At 48.8% G+C, this 19,855-nt stretch overlaps 1 protein-coding gene across 1 annotated transcript in view; it reads left to right on the top strand.

The window, feature by feature from the left end:
- The first annotated feature begins 774 nt into the window (after positions 1–774).
- Positions 775–19,855, top strand: part of ARHGAP25 (Rho GTPase activating protein 25) — a 54,063-nt gene continuing 34,982 nt past the window's right edge. The window contains exon 1 of the mRNA XM_054018752.1: positions 775–993. Within this exon, the coding sequence (XP_053874727.1) occupies positions 933–993 (61 nt within the window). The 5' untranslated portion in view covers positions 775–932. The remainder of the gene's footprint in view (positions 994–19,855) is intronic.

A 19,855-nucleotide genomic window follows, 5' to 3' on the forward strand; every position in this document is an offset into this window, starting at 1 on the left:
GCCGGGGGTATGAATTGCCAAGCCTAGAGGTGCTGGTGCTCAGCCCTCGCAAACATTAAGCGGTGGGAACAGGCCTTAGTGTGCTGCAGAGTGCACGAGGTCTGGGTGAGTCGGGCCAGCTTCACCAGTGCCCTGCACCTAGTGCATTTGTTTGCACTAGTGCAAAGTGTGTGCAAACACTGCCGTTCTGATCTGGCACCATCCTATGCCCATTTTGCACGTATGTCTAGGATGATTCAAGTTACCAAACAGCTGTAAACCGACCCTTGTGTCTTTGGAAAAAATGCAGTTTTCCAGGCCAGGCACAGCTATTACCTACATATTTGCCCAGCCAAGCTGACCTGCCGATGAGCTAGTTGGTAAAACTGCCGATGAGCAGGTCACCAGAGCAGCCAGTCTGCTCTTAAGTCTAACATTTCCCGAAACTGAATGCTGGGCTATACCCCTCAACCACGAGGCAAACGCTCAGTCTTTTTGAGCGCATCAACTGAACAGAAAGGACACCCACTTCCTCAAATGCAAAGAAAACAAACCCAGAAGCTGTGCTATTTATCAGTGCTTTTCAGTGAAGCCGGGGGCTGGTGGATGAAATGCAGCCGTTACTTCAGCTTCTCTGAATTAAAGTGTGACTGAAGAATTACCAAAGGGGGACCTGCAAAAGGGCCAACCAAGAGGCTTATGGTGCATCTGGAAAGCAAAAGAGAAAGCTTTGCAAAAAAGAAGAAGAAAGATAGAAAAGTACTTTTATGGGGTTGCTTACAGCCGAGCCCAGGAGGAAGTGCATTGGCAAATCAACCTCAAGCGAGACTTCATTTTTCAAGCGAGCTCTGGAGGGAATCAAAACAGGGCCCGGGATTAGAAGAAGTGGCACAGTACAGAGACGCTTGGAAAAATAGCCACGTTTAAAAAGCAAAATAAAACCCCGGTTCAAAATGTCCCTCAAGCTGCCGCGGAATTGGGATTTCAACCTGAAACTGGATGCTGCAAAAATAGGTACCGTTATTTTTTTACACCCTTAAATTCCTGCTTGAATCAGGGGCCTGTCTGGCCAATAGATCTGATAAAGTGACTTCAGCCTCTGTGCCCACAGTGGGCCAGGTTCTCAGCTGGAGTATATCAGTATAGCTCTGTGGATGTTAATTCACGCTGCTTTACATCAGCTGGGGATCTGGAGGGCTTTAGGGCAAAGCAATGTGGTAGCCTGAGATCTGAGACGTTTGAGCGTGTTTCTCAAAGTTGCCTTTGCTTGGATTCAGAGGGGTTGGCAACAGCGTTGTGCTTTCATTCTCTGAAGCCTGGTGCTTTCTAGACTGCTGACCAAATGAAGGCTCATGATGATGGCCTACTAGTGTGATCTGGTTATTACAGGACTGAGAATGGGGAAACCTGACCTCTGCCACTGACTCAATTGATACGTGACCTTGGGCAAGTCACTTAGGCCAGAATTTTCAGATGGGCTCAGCACCCACATTCAATGCTAAGCACTCAAAAATCTGTCCGAGCCCTTTTGAAAATCTAGCTCTGTATTTCTCAATGGCTTGGTTCCCCCTCTGTAAAATGGGGTTAATGATATTAGAACCCTTGGTTACCACAAGAGAAGGGAGTCAACCATTTTAGCAAGTGGGCCATTTAGCAGGTATGTTTTACTCTTTTCTAGGTGTGTGGGTTACATACTTCTAACTGATGAACCACATCCTGAGCTTCAGAGACTTCCCAGTTGAAATCCCAGACGAGCCCCCACTTGTAACACCGACAGACCCCGGTCGTCAGTGGGCGGGATTGAATCTGGGACCTCTAGAGCTTAGTGCATGAGCTAAAAGCCAAGTGGCTGTTAGCTAAGGTTGTAGAGCAAACTCATTTTATCTCTCTCGCTCTAAGCGGTCTCGGGGCCACTAGGTTGGACAGAACACCACACCCAGAAGGTGTGTGGGTTACACGTTTAGATCAAGGTATTCAGTTTGGCCTATTAAACCCAGAGGTTGCTACAAATTCGGTATCAGATTCTGGTTTGGATACAGCTGCTCAGCTACCACACTAATAATAATAATAATAATTATTATTATTAATGGAGATATCCCATTTCCTAGAACTGGAAGGGACCTTGAAAGGTCATTGAGTGCAGCCCCCTGCCTTCACTAGCAGAACCAAGTACTGTTTTTGCCCCAGATCACTAAGTGGCCCCCTCAAGGATTGGGTTCACAACTCTGGGTTTAGCAAGCCAATGCTCAAACCACTGAGCTATCCCTCCCCCTGCAGCCACACTGATGGACACAGTATAAATACCCAGATAGACAGGTAGCTAGATACATTCCATCTCTTCCGGTTAAAGACTGGGTTGTTTGGATTCAGGGGTTTGGTTCAGACCCTTCCCTATATTGTTGGCAAGATAATTTCTCCTTGATTTGCAATAAGACCGTTTGATGTCATGATATTTTAGATATCCTTTATACACTCAGACCTGAAAAGAAATTAGAGTGACACACTAGATGTTCTTCTCACTGATTACAAATCTGAATGATCTGTTGGAAAACAGACCTGGCTAGCGGGGACCAAATAGCATTGTCTTGTGGCATTGGTCTGCGCTAGCCAGGGGAATCTCCTTTGGGGATGCTCTGCATTGTGGAAGGGGGGTTGGGGATGCATACAGAACTGCACCCCCTCAGCTGCCTGTACAAACCAGAGTCAGAATGAAAGTAAGAGAAGAAAAAGGGTCCCACGCCCAGAGGAAACAGTGACTCTGCGTTGGGTGTGTTGACCCACTTGCCTATGTTACCAGCCGCCTCTGATGAATGATCAAAGAGTTCCTTCATACAGAGAGGCCTATGCAATGCGCCACCCTTATTAGGTAATCTCCTGTTTTAAGGGACCTCCCCAAATCTGACATCTGGTAAGCGCAGTTCAGCTCCACCTTTATTAGAAGGCCACCTCCATTAAGGAACCAGCTTTTTCCAGTCCCATTGAGAGTTTGCGCTAAGGGCCTCGCCTGTCATCGGCTGGGTCAGGGCTGGCACAAGGCTGAGACATTTAAAGGGGGCATTGGCTCTGTATTGGGGTCACCAGGGTTGCAGCTAATGCTGTGAATGAATTCACATGGCTCTGCTGGCTAAAGTCAGTGCCCCCAGCCCCACTAGGGGCTTCAGAATATAGGACATAGGACCGGAAGGAACCTTCTGGGTCATTGAGTCCACTCTCCTGCTATGGCAGACAACTGCATCCTATAATCCAGCTCACAAACTTACCATGCTCCATCTTAAAACTAGCTGTTTGCCCCCACTGCTCCTGTTCGAAGGCGTGGGGCCTGGGTCTTCTGAAAGAGAGAGTTATTAGCTAGTGTTTGTCTCCCAGCACCTTGGTGCCTCAGATGTGGACTTAGACCCCACTGGGCTAGGTGCTGTACAAACCCAGAGCAAAAGAAAGGCAAATTCCAACAGCAATTCCAGGGATAAAAGTCTGCCTCGGGTCTGCTTTGCCCTAACCTGGCAGTCCCAAGGAGAGGCAGCAGTTTGAGGACCTTGCATGATGGAACAGGCTTTTTTGAGACCCTGCTGATCTAGCATGTTGAGAGTTTAGTTTCCCTATGATCACTCCTTAGGTTTCTATTTACCTGCTCTGGTCAGTATTACACAGCAGCTCTGGTTGAGTCACTGTGGCATTTAGCTCACATGATGTAGTGGTTTCAGCACAAGACTCGGATGCCTGTTACTCCTGAGGGCCATTCCCAGCTCTGACACTGACTCCATTTGTGAGCCTGGGTCAGTCACTTTGCCTTTCATGGCCTCAGTTTCCCCATCTACGAAATGGGGCAAGTGATAAACTTTTGTCTCCTGGGATGGAGTGAGGGGAGACGTCATGTAGGGTGCTTTGAACATTCAAACATCATAGGCAATGGGTGTGCAGAAGACCACTTGGTAAGTGCACAAGTGTGGTACTGGCTCCCTGTAAAGGGGTGAATTCCACACAACAGTTGTTACATCACACCCTCGATTTTCCCTGAGCTGAAGGATGATCTGGTCTCAACTGTGCTGGGCTTGAATCTGAAGGCTGCTCCATCCTGCCCCACCTGGGTCTCTTGCATATTAGGTGGTCTGTCTTTGCTTCACAGTTAACTCAGGCTCTTACCTGGGTGTTGCCTTTGAGCCCCTCCTGTCCACACAAAAACATTCATCTGAGTTTAGTGGTGCTAGCTGGCCTGACCGGGAGTATGGGCTAGAGCCCGGGGGCCTTATTCATTTGGGCTGGAACTTGCCACTTTGCGATGAGGATGCAGGCTAATCCAGTGAAGTGCTCATAGTCTCCTAGTGCCTTCCAGTTCCCACAATTCCTCTCCTGTGCCCAGAAGGACAGACCAGTTCTCCCACAATTCACTGGGAAAGAACCACCATGTAGTTCAGCTCACCGCAGCCCAAAGACCACTGGGATATGGCCCCCAAAGTCCTTACTGACACTTACGGAGGAGCACAACAGCGGGGAAGAAGCAATGTCTCAGCAAGGGCTTTGCAGTGCGGCTGGGCTAGGCTAACCTGAGAGCTGAGACCTGAGTTAACTCTGCAGTGCAGGCCTACTCTCCGTGCCTGAGAGGTGTGTAGCATACTTGCAGTGTGCATTTGGAGCAACAGGAAATGACTTGATAACTTGCAGATGTTACTCTGCCCACAATATGAGCAGATAGAGGGATGGGTACAGAAGGCCTCATGAAACTGGCTTCCAGAACTTAGCTGCTACTAGTGTCACTCCACTCCTGTTCTCCAGTATTATTCCCTCCGCACCCTGCACCTCCCATCTCAGCCGATGGCTGCACTCGCCTTCAGGAGCCAAATTGCCTCTTCTCTGGTGGAAACCGGGGGCCGATATTTACAGCAGGGCCTTTGCAAAGCTCAGAGACTGGGCTCAAATCCTGCACTTCCTTGGTCAGGACAAAACCCTGTTGACTTCAGTGGGATCAGGATTTGGCTCTATATCTGGTTACCTCCAAAATATAAAGCATTAGTCACGAAAAAACAAAAGCAGAGGGGCCAGAAATGTGGGAGAAGCTCCTATGATACCGGAGTGCAAGGTCACACCTCACAGGAGACACCCTTTTGGAGAGGGCAGCTCCCTGCCCCAGCTGCCTCCACCCGTGTGACCCCACCTCCCCGTTCGTGTGGCCTCGTGACTATGCGTGTGAGGTCATGCTGGCCGGGTGCAGCAGGGGCATGCTTCCGAATGGTGTTGTCCAATACTGGATTATACCATGTTCCAGTTTTGTCTTAGTATCGGATGGGGAACAAACCTAAGAAAAGCAGGACTGTCCGGTTTAAAAATCAGATGGATGACCTGCCCAGTGATTTACCTGCCCAGGGATGTAATGGTAGCAAAGAGAAGTGGTTAAACTACCCAAAACTGAACTCCATATTTCCCCAATGAGACGTGGGAAAACTCCACTTACCCACATTTACCCTCAACTACCGTATTGGTCCTGCCCATGGCTTTAGCTGCAGGGGCTCCCAGCTCTTTTGGTCCCCTCCTCTGCAGGGGACTTGCAGTGGCTGACTCTAAGCACACATGCCATCGCCAGAGTACAGCTTATTAGGGGCTAACTCAGTGTGGTTAGCGCCTCATGCTTGTTTTTAAAACACAGCAATTTCCAGTCTGTGCTGCAGAAATGCCAAATAAATAGGAGGGTGGTGTCTGATTTCCCCATGCCACAAGTCCCCTTAAGAGCAGGGTTTCTGCGCTTGTGTAAGGAGGGTTCTTTAGACAGCAATCCAGTCCGTAGAGTTGTTCATTTCATCTTCTCTCGTGACTGCCCATTGGAAAATAATTACAACAGCCCATCTACTCATTGATTTCTCAGCCATCCTCACTGGTCTCCTGCCCACATCCTAATTTCAGCTCACATCTCTCTTAGCTTCAAGCAGGGATGTGATTGTTATAATTTTCTATAGCTAATGGAGAGAGATGGATTTTCTCTTCTAAGCTTTAGGAAGGAAACACCTAGACTCCAGGAACCACAGACTGAAACGCCAGCAGGTTCCATTTAGCCCATACTCAGCCCTTTGGATTGGGTTACAAATATATAAAAAGTTATTATAAAGAGAACAATGATCATTTGTTCTCCATTTCCACCAAAGGAGTCATCACCTAGTTTTGCAGCATGGGAGAGTTAGGGTAGATATTAGGAAAAACTTTCTAACCACAAGGATAGTTAAACACTGGAATAGCTTATCAAGGGAGGTTGTGACATCCCTGTCAATAGAGGTTTCTAAGAATAGGTTAGACAAACACCTGCAGGGATGGTTTAAGTTCACTTGGTCCTGCCTCAGTATAGGGGAATGGCTTAGATGACGTCGACATTCCTATTATTCTATGAAACTGTATGAAATTCAGGTCTCCTGATGGTTTTGACACCAATGCTATTTTAGGCTAGGCATTAACAAATGAACAAAATTATAACTAGAACTGGTTGGAAAAAAAACAAAACAAACAAAAAAAACCAAACTGTTTTTTGCCAAGAATTTCAATTAAAGCTTTGCATGTTACCAAGTATCAGGGGGTAGCCGTGTTAGTCTGTATCCAGAAAAATAATGAGGAGTCCGGTGGCACCTTAAAGACTAACAGATAGTTAAGGTGCCACCGGACTCCTCATCATTGTAATTAAAGCTTTGTTTGTTTTTATTGAAATGTCTTGAGTTTTTGTGGAAAATCCTAAATCTGAAACATTTTGGGTTTTCACGTTTTTATTTTTTTCAATGTCAAGGAAAATGGATGTTTTCAGCAGAAGTAGTACCAGGAACTTTTGTTGATTGTCTGGATACTTTTACATAAATAAGATCAATCAATCAATAAATAAATGTTCTTACTAAACCAGCCCAAAATGGATTGGGCATTGTTGCATTCTAAGGTCTTGCCTACACAAAAATGTTGAACTGCAATAACGATGCCGTTAGAGTGCTTTTTTATTGGAAGGATGGCAGCTTTTCATTTTATGCACCTCCCAAGTAGCCCCTAAAAACCATGCTGGGGATGGGTGTAGCCCTGACCTGGAAGGAAGAGTGCCACCAACTGACTCAGCAACATCACTTTTTAAGTGGTTCAGTCATGCAGACACAGTCACACCAATATAAATGAGCGTAAACCAGTATAGCTTATTCTAGTACAGGAAGGGGAACAAGCTATACTAACACTACGCGGCATCTGAATGGTGGCATAATGGCTTCCACACGGTAGTGGTAAAAACCTCACACCCATAATCACCATATTTTAGGGTTGCCAACACTGTATTTCAAAAATAAGGGACTGTTTTCTTAGCAGTCCTGCCACTTAGCTCAGTGGTTTGAGCATTGGTCTGTTAAACCCAGGGTTGTAAGTTCAATCCTTGAGGGGGCCATTTAGGGATCTGAAGCAAAAATCTGTCTGAGGATTGGACTAGATGACCTCCTGAGGTCCCTTCCCACCCTCATATTCTATGATCTCCTCCTGACAATATCCAAAGAACAGATATCCTTACCTATACCCCTTCTCCCAATAGGATGACCAGATGTCCCAATTTTATAGGGACAGTCCTGATTTTTGGGTCTTTTTCTTATATAGGCTCCTATTATCCCCACCCCTTGTCCTGATTTTTCACATTTGCTGTCTGGTCACCCTACCTCCTAATATTATCATAAAAAATAATTAATAGTAATAATAATAATAAGTGGTACTCACCTACATTCCCCAGAGGTATTTCTTGCTGCTTTTTGCAGCACTCAGCAACTTGTTGTACAGAGATGAAAAAATAAGGGACGCGCCTTGTAATAAGGGACTGTTGGCAACCCTACCATATGGATACCAAGCATATATCAAACTTGCAACGGTACAAAAATCTGGCCAGGTCCCTGTCAGCTTCTCCAACAGCCAGCAGAGGGCGCTCTGTAGTTGTGTTTCCACTTTCATGGGGAGGACGGCATTGTGGCAGCCTCTCTGTTCTGTACAAAGCAGGACTTTAAAATGGGCACATGTAATAAGGAGCTGAATGGCCAGTTTACCTGGTTTGTCACTGAAGGCAAGTTACTTCGGGGGACGACATGCAGCCGTTGCTTATGAATACACAGCAGCAACTCTGGCCAGGAAGTTGGTGCTGAATGCGAAGGAGAAGCCTGGCTCGCTAAAATCACGCAGGTGGAATTTTAGGCAGCCAAGAGGCAACGCCCCCAAATTGAATAGGATCAGGGCAGTGGGTTTAACACCCTGCTTTGTGCAGAGCTTCCTTTATTTTTTACTGGAAGGAAGGCAGCTCAACCACCTGCAAAGTAACCCCGCAATCACTCTGCTGGGGTAATGGGCTTCACCCTCAGTCAGGAGGAAGAGCGCCACCACGGCTTGCAGCACATCTCCCAGGCACGTGTCAAGAGGGCGGAGGGCTGAGTGAAGAGGCAGCACTGACCAGGCAGGGTGCGTGTGGACACGGCCCATTGTTTCCTAGCTGGAGGTGCAGCCAGGGTGTTTAGAGGGAAACAGTCAAAATCAGAAGCATTTAACAAAAGGAAGCTGCTCAGAATGTGCCAAGCTCACAGTTGTTATCAGCTTCCTGTTCTGCAACAGCGACCAAAAGAGGGCCGGGCCGAACCGTTACCAGCCCACCCGCTGGGACCATCCAGAGAAGCAGAGGCAAAGGTGCCCGGGCACCGGCAATTCAAAGCACAGGAGCAGAAATGGGTTGAAGGTGAAAGCTTTAAACAGGCCTCGTTCGCAAACCTGAGAGGGCCTTTATGCACACAGGGGCTGGGCTCCGAGCTTGTGAAAGCAGGAACCCACAGAGCTCCTGTGGTTTCTGGCCTGAAACCTGCTAAGGGAGTCAGTCTTATGCATCAAAAAGAACAGGAGTACTTGTGGCACCTTAGAGACTAACAAATTTATTAGAGCATAAGCTTTCGTGGGTTACAGCCCACTTCTTCAGATGCATATAGAGTGAAACATAAGTGCATCCGAAGAAGTGGGCTGTAGCCCACGAAAGCTTATGCTCTAATAAATTTGTTAGTCTCTAGGTGCTACAAGTACTCCTGTTCTTTTTGAGGATACAGACTAACACGGCTGCTACCCTGAAACCAGTCTTATGCATGGCTCTGCATATAGAGTGAATTACAGAAGACTCTCCATTGTGTTAAGTCCCCTATTGGCATAGAGGGGCCTTAAAGGGAGCGGAAACAGGCTCAAGAAATACTCCCAGCCAGGGAGCTCCCAGATCCCAGGGCTGGGGGCCTGTCAGGGATTGGCGGATGGTGTGGGGTGAGCAGGCTGGGCTCTGGTTGGAGTACGCTGCATTCCAGATATTCTTTGCTTCGTACAGCCCACTAAGCAGGAGCGCTGCCTAGTTTTTGCCGCCCTAGGTCCCACCCCCGAAATGCCACCCCCGACAGAGGCGGCGGAAAGTCCCGCCCCCGAAATACCGATGACGACCGGGGTGGCCGAAGATCCGGCCGCTGCAGTTGCCGCCCCCCAAATGTTAGCGCCCTAGGCGACCACCTAGGTAACCTAATGGGTTGCACCAGCCCTGCCACTAGACAGAGCCCTGGACAGAGCTTTGGGGTCAGGGATGATTGGCCCTGCCGCCTTTAGAAGTGCAAGTGTGTTTTCACAGCCCGGTTGAGACACGCTCTTCTGAGCTGCCTGCAGTGCTGGGTCCACCTTGCTGCTTTCCCCACAGCACAGCCACATGCAACCCACACTCCATCCCATCTGTTACCCAGACTGTAATCACTGCAGGCTAGGAAAGCTAGTCCATAATGCCTCAGCAGGGGACAGAAAGCCTGCAGGGCAGACACAGGGAGCCGTGCCTGTAGCACACAGGGCACTGCTTTCCCCTACAGCACAGCTATTTGGGCGGCAGCAGCAGGACCAGACACCCCACTCCCACAGGCGAACAACTATGTCACAGCCCAGGCCACTGGTATGGACACGTCCTGTTATAATTACAACAGGGTATAGGAATTGGGTGGTATCCCTTTAAATAGCTTGGGAGCCCTCTACTTTGGGGGCTGTCTGTAGGGTGACCAGATGTCCTGATTTTATAGGGACAGTCCTGATATTTGGGGCTTTTTCTTATATAGGTGCCTATTACCCCCCCACCTCCTGTCCAGATTTTTCACACTTTCTATCTGGTCAGCCTACCTCTCCGTCTTCTATTACAGAAGCCACCAGAACCTAACAGAGCTGCAGTTGCTGTGTGTATCTGTACGCCTTGTATGTTTATATAGAGCCAGTAAACAGTTATTTGGGACCCACATTATCTGTGTGGTTTCATCATCTTAGTTCTGTGTAGAGAGCAAAGGCACAATAGTTACTAACCAGGTACTCAGCATGTTGTAAGTGGGTGTGAAGCCGGTTTGCAGCCAGTCAATGCCGCTGACTGGCTACCAGTTCAGAGAATTTGTAGCATAGACAGGGCCTAAAGCTTCCTTGGTTGTTGTAAAAACAAACAAACCACACAACCCAAGGAGTCCTTGTGGCACCTTAGAGGCTAACAAATTTATTTGGTCATAAGCTTTTTATAGAATCATAAACTATAAAGGACCTCAGGAGGTCATCTAGTCCAACCCCCTGCTTAAAGCAGGACCAATCCCCAGACAGATTTTTGCCCCAGTTCCCTAAATGGCCCCCTCAAAAACTGAACTCACAACCCTGGGTCTAGCAGGCCAATGCTCAAACCACTGAGCTATCCCCCCCTACAGTAGCACCTAGAAGCTCCAGCCAAGATCAAGACCCCAGCAGGCTAGGGGTAGCACATACACATAGTGAGAGACACCCTCTACCATAAAGGGCATACAGTCCAAATGGACAACACACAGAGAGGGGAAATGACTGACATAACATCATAGCAAGTCAGTGGTAGCTCCAAGATTAGAACCCACTTCTGCTGTGTGCCCAGTCCAGTACCCAAGTCACTAGACAACACTGCCCCTCCCTCCCCCCCCCCCCCCCCCGGTGTGACTCTCTATTGATTTACTCTTATTACAGCTCCATGTGGTCACCTCACAGCTACCCCATTCCATTCTGCATCAGACATCACAAGTGGATAGGGGCTTGTACTGCAAAATTCAGAGACAGGTCTGGATTTTCAGCACCTCTAAAAGCCAAACAAGTTTGGAGCTTGGTGCATTCTACAGCCGGGGAGCAGCTGCAAAACCGGGGCCCAAATTCAGGATTTCAATCTCCTTCCCCTCTAAATGTGCTGGTAGCATATTTATTTTTATTGGCCGACCAGTAATCACGGTACCTAAATTACTCCTTAAAACCTTAACAAAGAATAGTAGATTAGAGATGGGATCAAAGCAAAACTCTAGCTCCAAGCATGGCCTATTTCACTAGGCTTTGTTAGCTTAGCGAGGTTGGAGAGGCTTGTAAATATGCTGAGAAAACAAACTGATGCCGCTTCCTTTCTATGAACACTAGAATATACATTCCACTGTGGCTAACACATCCCTCCTTGGAGGGGGTGGTGCCTTACAGATGAACACAGCACTGACCTTCACTTTGACAGCCTGCAGACAGTATCTACCCCGTTTCAGACAGAATGGTTCTAACACAAGTTACTCACTGACTTTATGATAGAGCTGATGAGGAAAACAGCTGTTTCCCAGGCCCTGAACTTATTTGCAAGTATGTAAACACTGGGAAAGTCATTGGAATGGGATAGGTTTTAGGGCCATATTCCTATGAGGTGTAAAAAGCACAGATTTTCCTACCCTGAGATTTTCCTACCCTACCTACTTCCAGGTCCTCTGGGGAGTATATAATCTGACACATCCCCACTTCAGCCTTATGCTGCCTACAAACAGAAAAAGAGGCATTCTGTCTGGGTCTTCATTAGAGGTGGGCCCAAAGCAAAACCTGGCTCCATACACACTATACTTTGGGAAGTTTAGATCTGGATCCAAAACTTCACAGCTGGCCTCTCTCTCTGTAAGGGCTAAACCAAATTCCTCAATCCGACCTCCAGAAAAATTTGCATTTGTATCTTCCTGACTGCAGGGTGTAACCCCTCTAGTGTCCCTGACCAGGACTTTGGAACAACCGAAGAATAGGCTTATCCCGCTACCCCACTCAGAGAATCCATCCCAGATTTCACACGGAGGACAGTGGATGCTGGGACAGGATTTGGGGAGTACAAGAGGGATACCCATGAGGTGCAATAAAGCTCCTAGCTATACACCTCATGACTGAGTCTCGGTGCTTTCACGGAATGAGTGCCCGGGCACCTGGAACGCACTACAGGGCAGCAAGAGTCTGTTCTGGCTAAGGAAGAAACCCCAGTTTGGGATTTACCAAATTCAACATGGGGTTAACGAAGGTTCCTCAGGGAAGTGTTCTAGCCATGGTGTTTTTGTTAAGCGTGGACAATGCATTCAGCTCCATACAAAACACAAAATCCAGAAGAGCAAGATGTGTAGGGCCCGAGCAGCCAGATTCACCCTGGTGGGGTTCAAGTCAACATGCTAACAATAGCAGTGTGGATGTTGTGGCTCGGGGTGGAGCTGGGCTCTCAGACCCACACGACTCCCCCTGAGCTGCAGCCAGAGTTGCAATGGCCATGTTGCTATTTTTAGCGTGCTAGCTCGAGTCCAGCTAATACAAGTCTGCAGGGGTGGCAGGTTTGTATAATTTTTGGTGGTGCCCAGAATGGGTCCGAGTTCCGCCCTCCCCATGAGGGGGGTTTGGGGTGCGGGGGGGGGGGGGTGAGGGCTCTGGCTGGGGATGAGGGGTTGGGGTGTGGGAGGGGCTATGGGCTAGGGCAGAGGGTTGGATGCGGGGGGGGTGAGGGATCTGGCTGGAGGTGCAGGCTCTGGTGTGGGGTGGGGGATGAGTTTGGGGTGCAGACAGGTTGCCCCAGGGCTGAGGCCAGAGAGGAGGACTCACCCCAGCCCTCTCCCCACCGGCAGCAGTGAGCTCCAGGGGACACTCCCCTCCCCCCCCCAGTAGCACCCCTCCCCCCGCACTACTGTCACTGCACGTGCTCTTAGGGCCCCCTCGTCTCCATTGTGGTGGGTGACGGGAGGGGGCTGCCATCATGTGTGCGCCTCCTCCCTCAGCCTGCCGCCAGTGCCCTTCCCTTTTGTAGCCAGCAGCGGCTGTGAGGGAGCACGGAGAGGAGTGGCAGGGAAGTCGCCCACTGCCTAGGGCGCAGGCGGGGATGCGCCGTGGGAGGCGCATGGGGCAGCAGGCAGGGCCGGGGAAGGGACCTGGCCCCAAACATTGGGGGAGTCTGGCCCCTGTGCCCTGAATATTGCCGGAGCACAGCACCAGGGGCCCATATAACTCGCCGCCCCTACAAGTCTGGACACGAGCTGGGAGCCTTGCGGTGTAGACTTACCCTTACAGTCTAACCTCACCCTAATGCAGACTGCGGCAGGGTTTAGCTTGCAAGAGCCATCATAAAGCCCATCTGACTGCTTCTTCCATGCCCAAAATAAAGGCAGCTGTGCCCCTGTGTTGAACTTTGTACAAACAGCCTGGCCTTGGCGAGTCAGGTGACTCTGAAAACCTAGAGTGAGTATTGTTGGGTATGGGAGAATCTAGAGCTGCTAATAATACCAGCAATAGTAATACAGCAACCTGGGCCTAAGGGCCAGATATTCAAAAAAGCTTAACGTACCGGGCACTGCTGAGCATGTTTGAAAATCTGGGCCTTACTCAGCTGCCTAAATGGGACCAAGCTCCATCCCCACACATTCAACAAAAGTTGGTAACCTAGTAGGGACAGGTCTTTAACAGTGAGACAACGTTGTCCTGGCAACTTTGACGATCCTTTAAATCAGTTTCTCAGCCCAAGAAGTTACCTACTGACCACCATTGAAGGCTTTACTGTAATAATTAAGACCAAACTTCCCCCCCTCCCCCCCCGTAAAATGCAGATTCAGGGCTGAATCTGAACTGAACTGCAGGGTGTAAAATCCGTGAATAACCCGGAACATTTTAAACTGAAACATTTTAGGAATTTATGTCAAATTGCATCAGTCAGAGAAAAACATACAAACAAAAAGAAACTCAGAAAAAAATGGAAACGGTTCATTTTGACATTTTCCACATGAAAATTTAAATTTTTCAAATCAAAATGACTTTTGGCTAAGAAACATCTTAGGCCCAGAAACATCTTAGGCCCACCCAAAACAATTTTTTTCCTTCTGATTATTTGGTTCCATCAGTGAACTGAAAAATCAGGCAGTCGTTCTCACTGCTCTAGTAGTATGCTTTGCTGTTTTATAGCACTTTTCACCTGAGGCTCTCCAAACATTTAACAAATACTGGACTAAATCCTAAATGCTGGACTAGCATAACTAGAGACTTGTCTACATGATGGGGTAATGTGCTGTATAGGGGTGCACATTTTGAAGTGCACTAATGTTGCACATTGTACAGTGTTGAACGTTAATTGATCAGTGTAGATCCTGCTGGTGCACGCTAAAGGTGCCTGAGTGTGCTTTTCAGAAGTCACTATGTTAAAGCACACCAGCAGGGTCTACCGGGCTATAACGATGTCAGGACTCACCACTGCGGCGCCTCCTGCTGGTTGCTCCAGGAATGAGCTCAGTCCAGCTCCAGAGCGCCCTCTGCGGATGGTGTCTTGCCTGTTGTCTGCTCTACTCCGCTGTTTCGGACTCACATTGCTCCCCTGCTTGGCAGTGTCCTCTTCAGGAGGCTGCCCTCCGGCAGTGCCCACTACTTTTTTCTCACCCCCCCCCCCTTCTGGGGGTCACGTCAGTCTTTTGGCTTGCAGCCGCCACAGGGACCAACCACAACCCAAAGTCTAGCCCCTCACTTCCAGGGCAAGTTGCAGTCTGTATTGGCCATGCGCCTCCATGGCCAGGTGCGGTGCAAGGGGGGGACCCAACCCCGCCTGCTACTCTGGGTCCCGACCCAAGAACCCTCTAGCAGCGGCGCCTCTCTGCCCTCCTTCTCTCCCGTTGTCTGCCTATCGTCCCTGGGCCACTTCCCCTTGGCCCTTGCACCTTCTTGGCCCTTTCTGGCAGGGGCCTGCAGCCTAGCAGGTAACAGGCCAGAGCTCACCCTCCATTCCCCTGAGCCTGTCCAGCACTGCTCTATCTCAGGTACCATCTCTGGGAGCCAGTCCTCCTCCCTGGCTTGGCAGGGAGAGACTCCCCTCTGCTCTATTGGGCAGCGCCTTATATCTGGGCTGCCCCAGCAGCTGCCTCCTGTCTGGCTCCTAACAAGCCTTGCCCTAATTAGCTGCAGGTTTCCACGGCCTCCCTGGCTGCTTCTGCCCCATCCCCTGCTGGCGTGGGCCACCTGCACCCCTACACTGGCTCAGGGTGCAGCATGTCAGTGTGCTTCAGAAATCAGACTCCAGGGAGCGTATTACCCCTGTGTGGACAGGCCTTCAGAGGAGTGTTCCATTAGTTAGCTACTCCTCACAACCACCTTGCATGGGAGGGTAAATCTAAAATCCCCATTTTACAGATTGGTAATGTGAGGTACAAAGAGGTTAAGTAACTTGTCCCAGTGAAAAGCAGGGCTGGGAAGAGAAGCCAGGAGTCCAGGCTCTCAGTGCATTAGCATGTGGCATGGGAAGCTCAAGCTGGCATTCAGTTCACGTAACAGTGCTCTGTGCAGGTCTTTGTTTTGCTTTCCAATGAGAGTGGACATCTCAGTGGCTCACACCCAAGTAGGATGACCAAACAGCAAATGTGAAAAATCGGGGCGGGAGTGGGAGGGCTAATAAGAGTCTATATAAGAAAAAGACCCCAAAATCGGGACTGTCCCTATAAAATCGGGATGTCTTGTCACCCTACATTCAAGTGATGCTATAGCACCTGGAAGAGCAATTGCAGGCCTTGTCCATACCATGCCACTGGTATAGCTGTACTGGTGTCAGACTGCACTCGTGCAAATCGTGTCAACACACGGGGTTTGCATTGCAGGCTAAAAACCTATGCATTCATTTAGATCCATCCCATCACGGCAATGCCTGTTAGGAGATGGTAGATTAGTAGATTGTACAGAGCGAGGAGATACTGCTGCTGTTACCACTGGGGTATCTCTGCTGTTGCTGCTGCATTAGCTACCTTTGCCTCTGAAATAAGGCACACAATGACTATCTAGAGAAATGGGAAGGGTTGTAAAGAGGTCATTAGTCAAGGAGGCCAGAACTCATGGTCCAGTAATGGGCTTACTCTGCAACAAGGAAAATTCAAGTTTAATATTAAAGAGGAGTAATAGAATAGCAGTGTTGGAAGGGACCTCAGGAGGTCATCTAGTCCGACCCCCTGCTCAAAGCAGGACCAATCACCAAGTAAATCATCCCAGCCAGGGCTTTGTCAAGCCTGACCTTAAAAACCTCTAAGGAAGGAGATTCCACCACTTCCCTGGGTAACCCATTCCAGTGCTTCACCACCCTCCTAGTGAAAAAGTTTTTCCTAATATCCAACCTAAACCCCCCTCACTGCAATTTGAGACCATTGCTCCTTGTTCTGTCATCTGGTATCACTGAGCTTCCTAACTATTAGAGAATGGACCAATCTGCTGAGGGAGGTCTGAGGAATCACCGTTACTGGAGATATGACAGCTACAGTACCACAGATGGGCTTGGGATATAATGATGAAATGATGAGCCTGATTATTTAGTGCCTGCTGCCTCGTGCAGTCCTTTGTGCCTGTGCAAAGTGAGTATAACGTTTATTAAAATTTGCAGTACAATGGGGTCTAGAGACTGCAACTGAGGTCAGGACCCGAGAGCGGTAGGTGCTGTTATACATGTAGTATGAGACAATCCCTAAGTTATACTCCAAATGGACAAGACCGACAAAGGGTGGACGAAAGCAAGTATCATTATCCCCATTGTATAGATGGGGAGCTGAGGAGCAGCGAGGTTAAAGTGACTTGCCCCATGTCATTTAGGGAAACTGTGGCAGAGCCAGGAATCTCCTGAGTCCCAGTCCAGTGCCTTAACCATAAGACCATCCCCTTCACTTCCATTGTACCGCGCCTGAGACCGGAGCATTCTGATGTAGTAGCACTCTGCACGCAGGATGACCCAAGAGTTAGTCTGGGTGTTGCCCCAACCCCTTCAATCTACACAGAACCTCTCACCCAGGCTTGAGGGTGCTTTCACATCAGGCTAGCAGGCATGGCTGAGATTATAGGCTACAGCTTGGGTGTTAGTTCAACCCAGGCTGGCAACCTGCCTACTTTGCAGTGAGAACTCAGGTTCATCCAGCCCAGGTGCTTAGTCTGCCAAGCCTATCCCTGCTCCATTTCTGCAACACTTGGACAGCATTGGAACAGAGACATGCCATTCAAGAAACCCTTTCCCTGTGCTGCAGTTGGCCAGAAGCGGATATACCTGCCTTCTGGTGTGGTGTGATGTCAGTAAGACCCACATGAGCATTTCCGTAGGAAGAACAGACAAGACAATACTATACAAATGAGGTCATAGAGTGGCCCACTTCAATGCACTACTAAAAACCACAGGATGTCTTGCTAGTAATCTGGCCCGGCACATGGGCCAGCACAGAACCACGGTGGATGCAGCCACATGGGTCTGGCTTGGGTAGATGTTTGTAGCGGGGACACTCCACTCACGCTAAACTACCCCAGGCTAACTCTGCAGTGAATACGTGTGCATAGACAGCACCTTTCGTCCCGCTTATTTGACAAGTAATGGTAGCCTCCTGGATGACGCTTTTCATCAGAACGGAGCTGTCAGCCAAGAGCTCGCACTTGTATGATTGCTGTGCGCGGGAGCGTGGCTTGTAGTACAACAGAGATGGAATGGTTTCAAGTTTGCCCAGTCCTTGTTTAACATGTTAGAAGCGGGTTGTGGTTTTGCAAAACAAACATTTGCAGAACGGCCTCTGCATTAGTGGTGCTGTGCTCTCAAGACAGCAACATTCAGTTTAGTGAAGTCAGATTTTCACTCCATCCAGCCCTCTTGCTGTGCATCATCCTCTAAAAATCCTAACCCGCTGAGTAGTTAACATCCCTCGTGTGGCATGAAGGGATGTGATCAGGGAACAGTAATGCCCCTGTAAATTAGCAGGTGTTTTGTTAGCATGTTCTGAACCTTTCTCATGGGGCTTGAACAACAGGGATGTGTTAGCAACAGAGTTTTGAACAGTTCTAACTGCTGAGGTTCTGATCAGGAAACCCCCGTTTTGATCATGCTTGTTGAGGCTGTGGTCTCAGGGTGTGTCTACACTGCATCTCAGAGCCTGAGTCAATTGGCTTGGGCTGCAGGGCTAAAAGCGCAGGTGTACCCCCAAGTTTCGCCTCACTTAAAAACATTTGGACTCAGGCTGGAGCCAGGTTTCTGAGACTCGGCACTGCGGGTTTATCTTTGCACAATAGATATACCGTAAAGGAGTCTGGAATTCAAATCCCATTGAAAGACTAACTCAGGTCCCTTCTGAAAAGCCTACCCTAAATCCAGATCCATATACTGGGGAACGTCCCATATCAACATATGCACAGGAACAAGAACCCTGATTCTGTACGGCGTCACACCTGGAGGAGTTCTTTGCACTCATGCAAAGTGAGTGTGAAACATAATTGGACCGGTAGCATTGTGCAGCCACTCCACACAGGTGCATGTGACTAGATGAGTCGAAAGAGGCAGGCTTCTGTCTTGCAACAACAGAGTGGGCTCTTCTTCTGGAGGTGTTTTAATGGCAAAGTGTGGGAGCTGGGCTGTATTTAACCCTCACTGGCAGTCCCCTAAACTGAAACGCTCCCTAAAGGTGCTAGACTTAGGGATGCGTGGGGTGCTGCAGCACCCCCTGGCTTGAAGTGGTTTCCATCATACACAGGGTTTACAGTTTGGTTAGATGGCTCTCAGCACCCCCATTGTGTAAATTGCTCCAGTGCCCCTGACACTCCCTGACCACAGAAGTAACCACGAAGCACTTTCAGAAGTCTGCACATAACTCATTTCTTTGGCTCAGACTTCCCTCAATAATTTCTCCACCACAAGGTGCACCAGCACAAGCCCACAGCACACACTTGCATGTGCACAACGCCCATGCCTAACACACGCACATGTATGCACATATAGACATAGGATGTGCCTGCTCACCATGTGCACAGATGGAAGCAAGCAGATAAACAGAAAACAAATCATTATTATTTTTACTTGTAAACGGGAACCGCTCAGATGCTAGTGGGGACCATATAAGTAGATAGGTGGACAGAGCAACTGAGCAGCTCTGAAAAGGTGTGAAAGTCTTTAACCTTGCAGACATTAACCTCTTGGAACAGCCTACTGTGGCTTTGGCCAATGTACCGGACTGGGCTTCAGTAGACCTAGGCTCTATCCCTGGTTCTGCTCCTTGGTGATCTGGGGTAAGTCACTTCACCCCAGTGTGCCTCAGTTTCCCCATTTGTAAAATAGGGATAACAATACTGACCTCCTTTCTAAAAGGCACTAGACGAGACGTAGATTTTATGATTACTGTTGCATAAAGGGCAAGAACATTCATGCCAACAGGAAATGACTTTTGAAATGTGACTGATGATTCAGAGGGCCTGAGTCCTAGGTCACTCACAGCAGCTTTACTTTGTTGACGTCAGTGCACTTATTTCCCATTTATGCTGATGAGGAGAGAGGAGAATCACACCCAGAGAGTCAAATGGCTACCACAAGCAGGGAACAGTAAAACAGAGTTGCACTGTATATTTACGGTATCGTCCATGCACATAACGACAATACAATCTGACCTGCGATGCTGAGAGTGTGATGCACAGCTCTTTCGGTGCCCGGATGACTGTCCCATAGATGAAAATAAAAGGAACAGTGATACCTTTCCTCTTTAGGAAACAATCTCCCCGGATCGGTATTCAACATTGCTCTACCTCCTAGAGGGACCCATCAGGATCTCTTTGTGCCAGG

The sequence above is a fragment of the Malaclemys terrapin genome, chromosome 2 (genome assembly GCF_027887155.1).
Source record: "Malaclemys terrapin pileata isolate rMalTer1 chromosome 2, rMalTer1.hap1, whole genome shotgun sequence".
In the NCBI taxonomy this organism is placed as follows: Eukaryota; Metazoa; Chordata; order Testudines; family Emydidae; genus Malaclemys; species Malaclemys terrapin.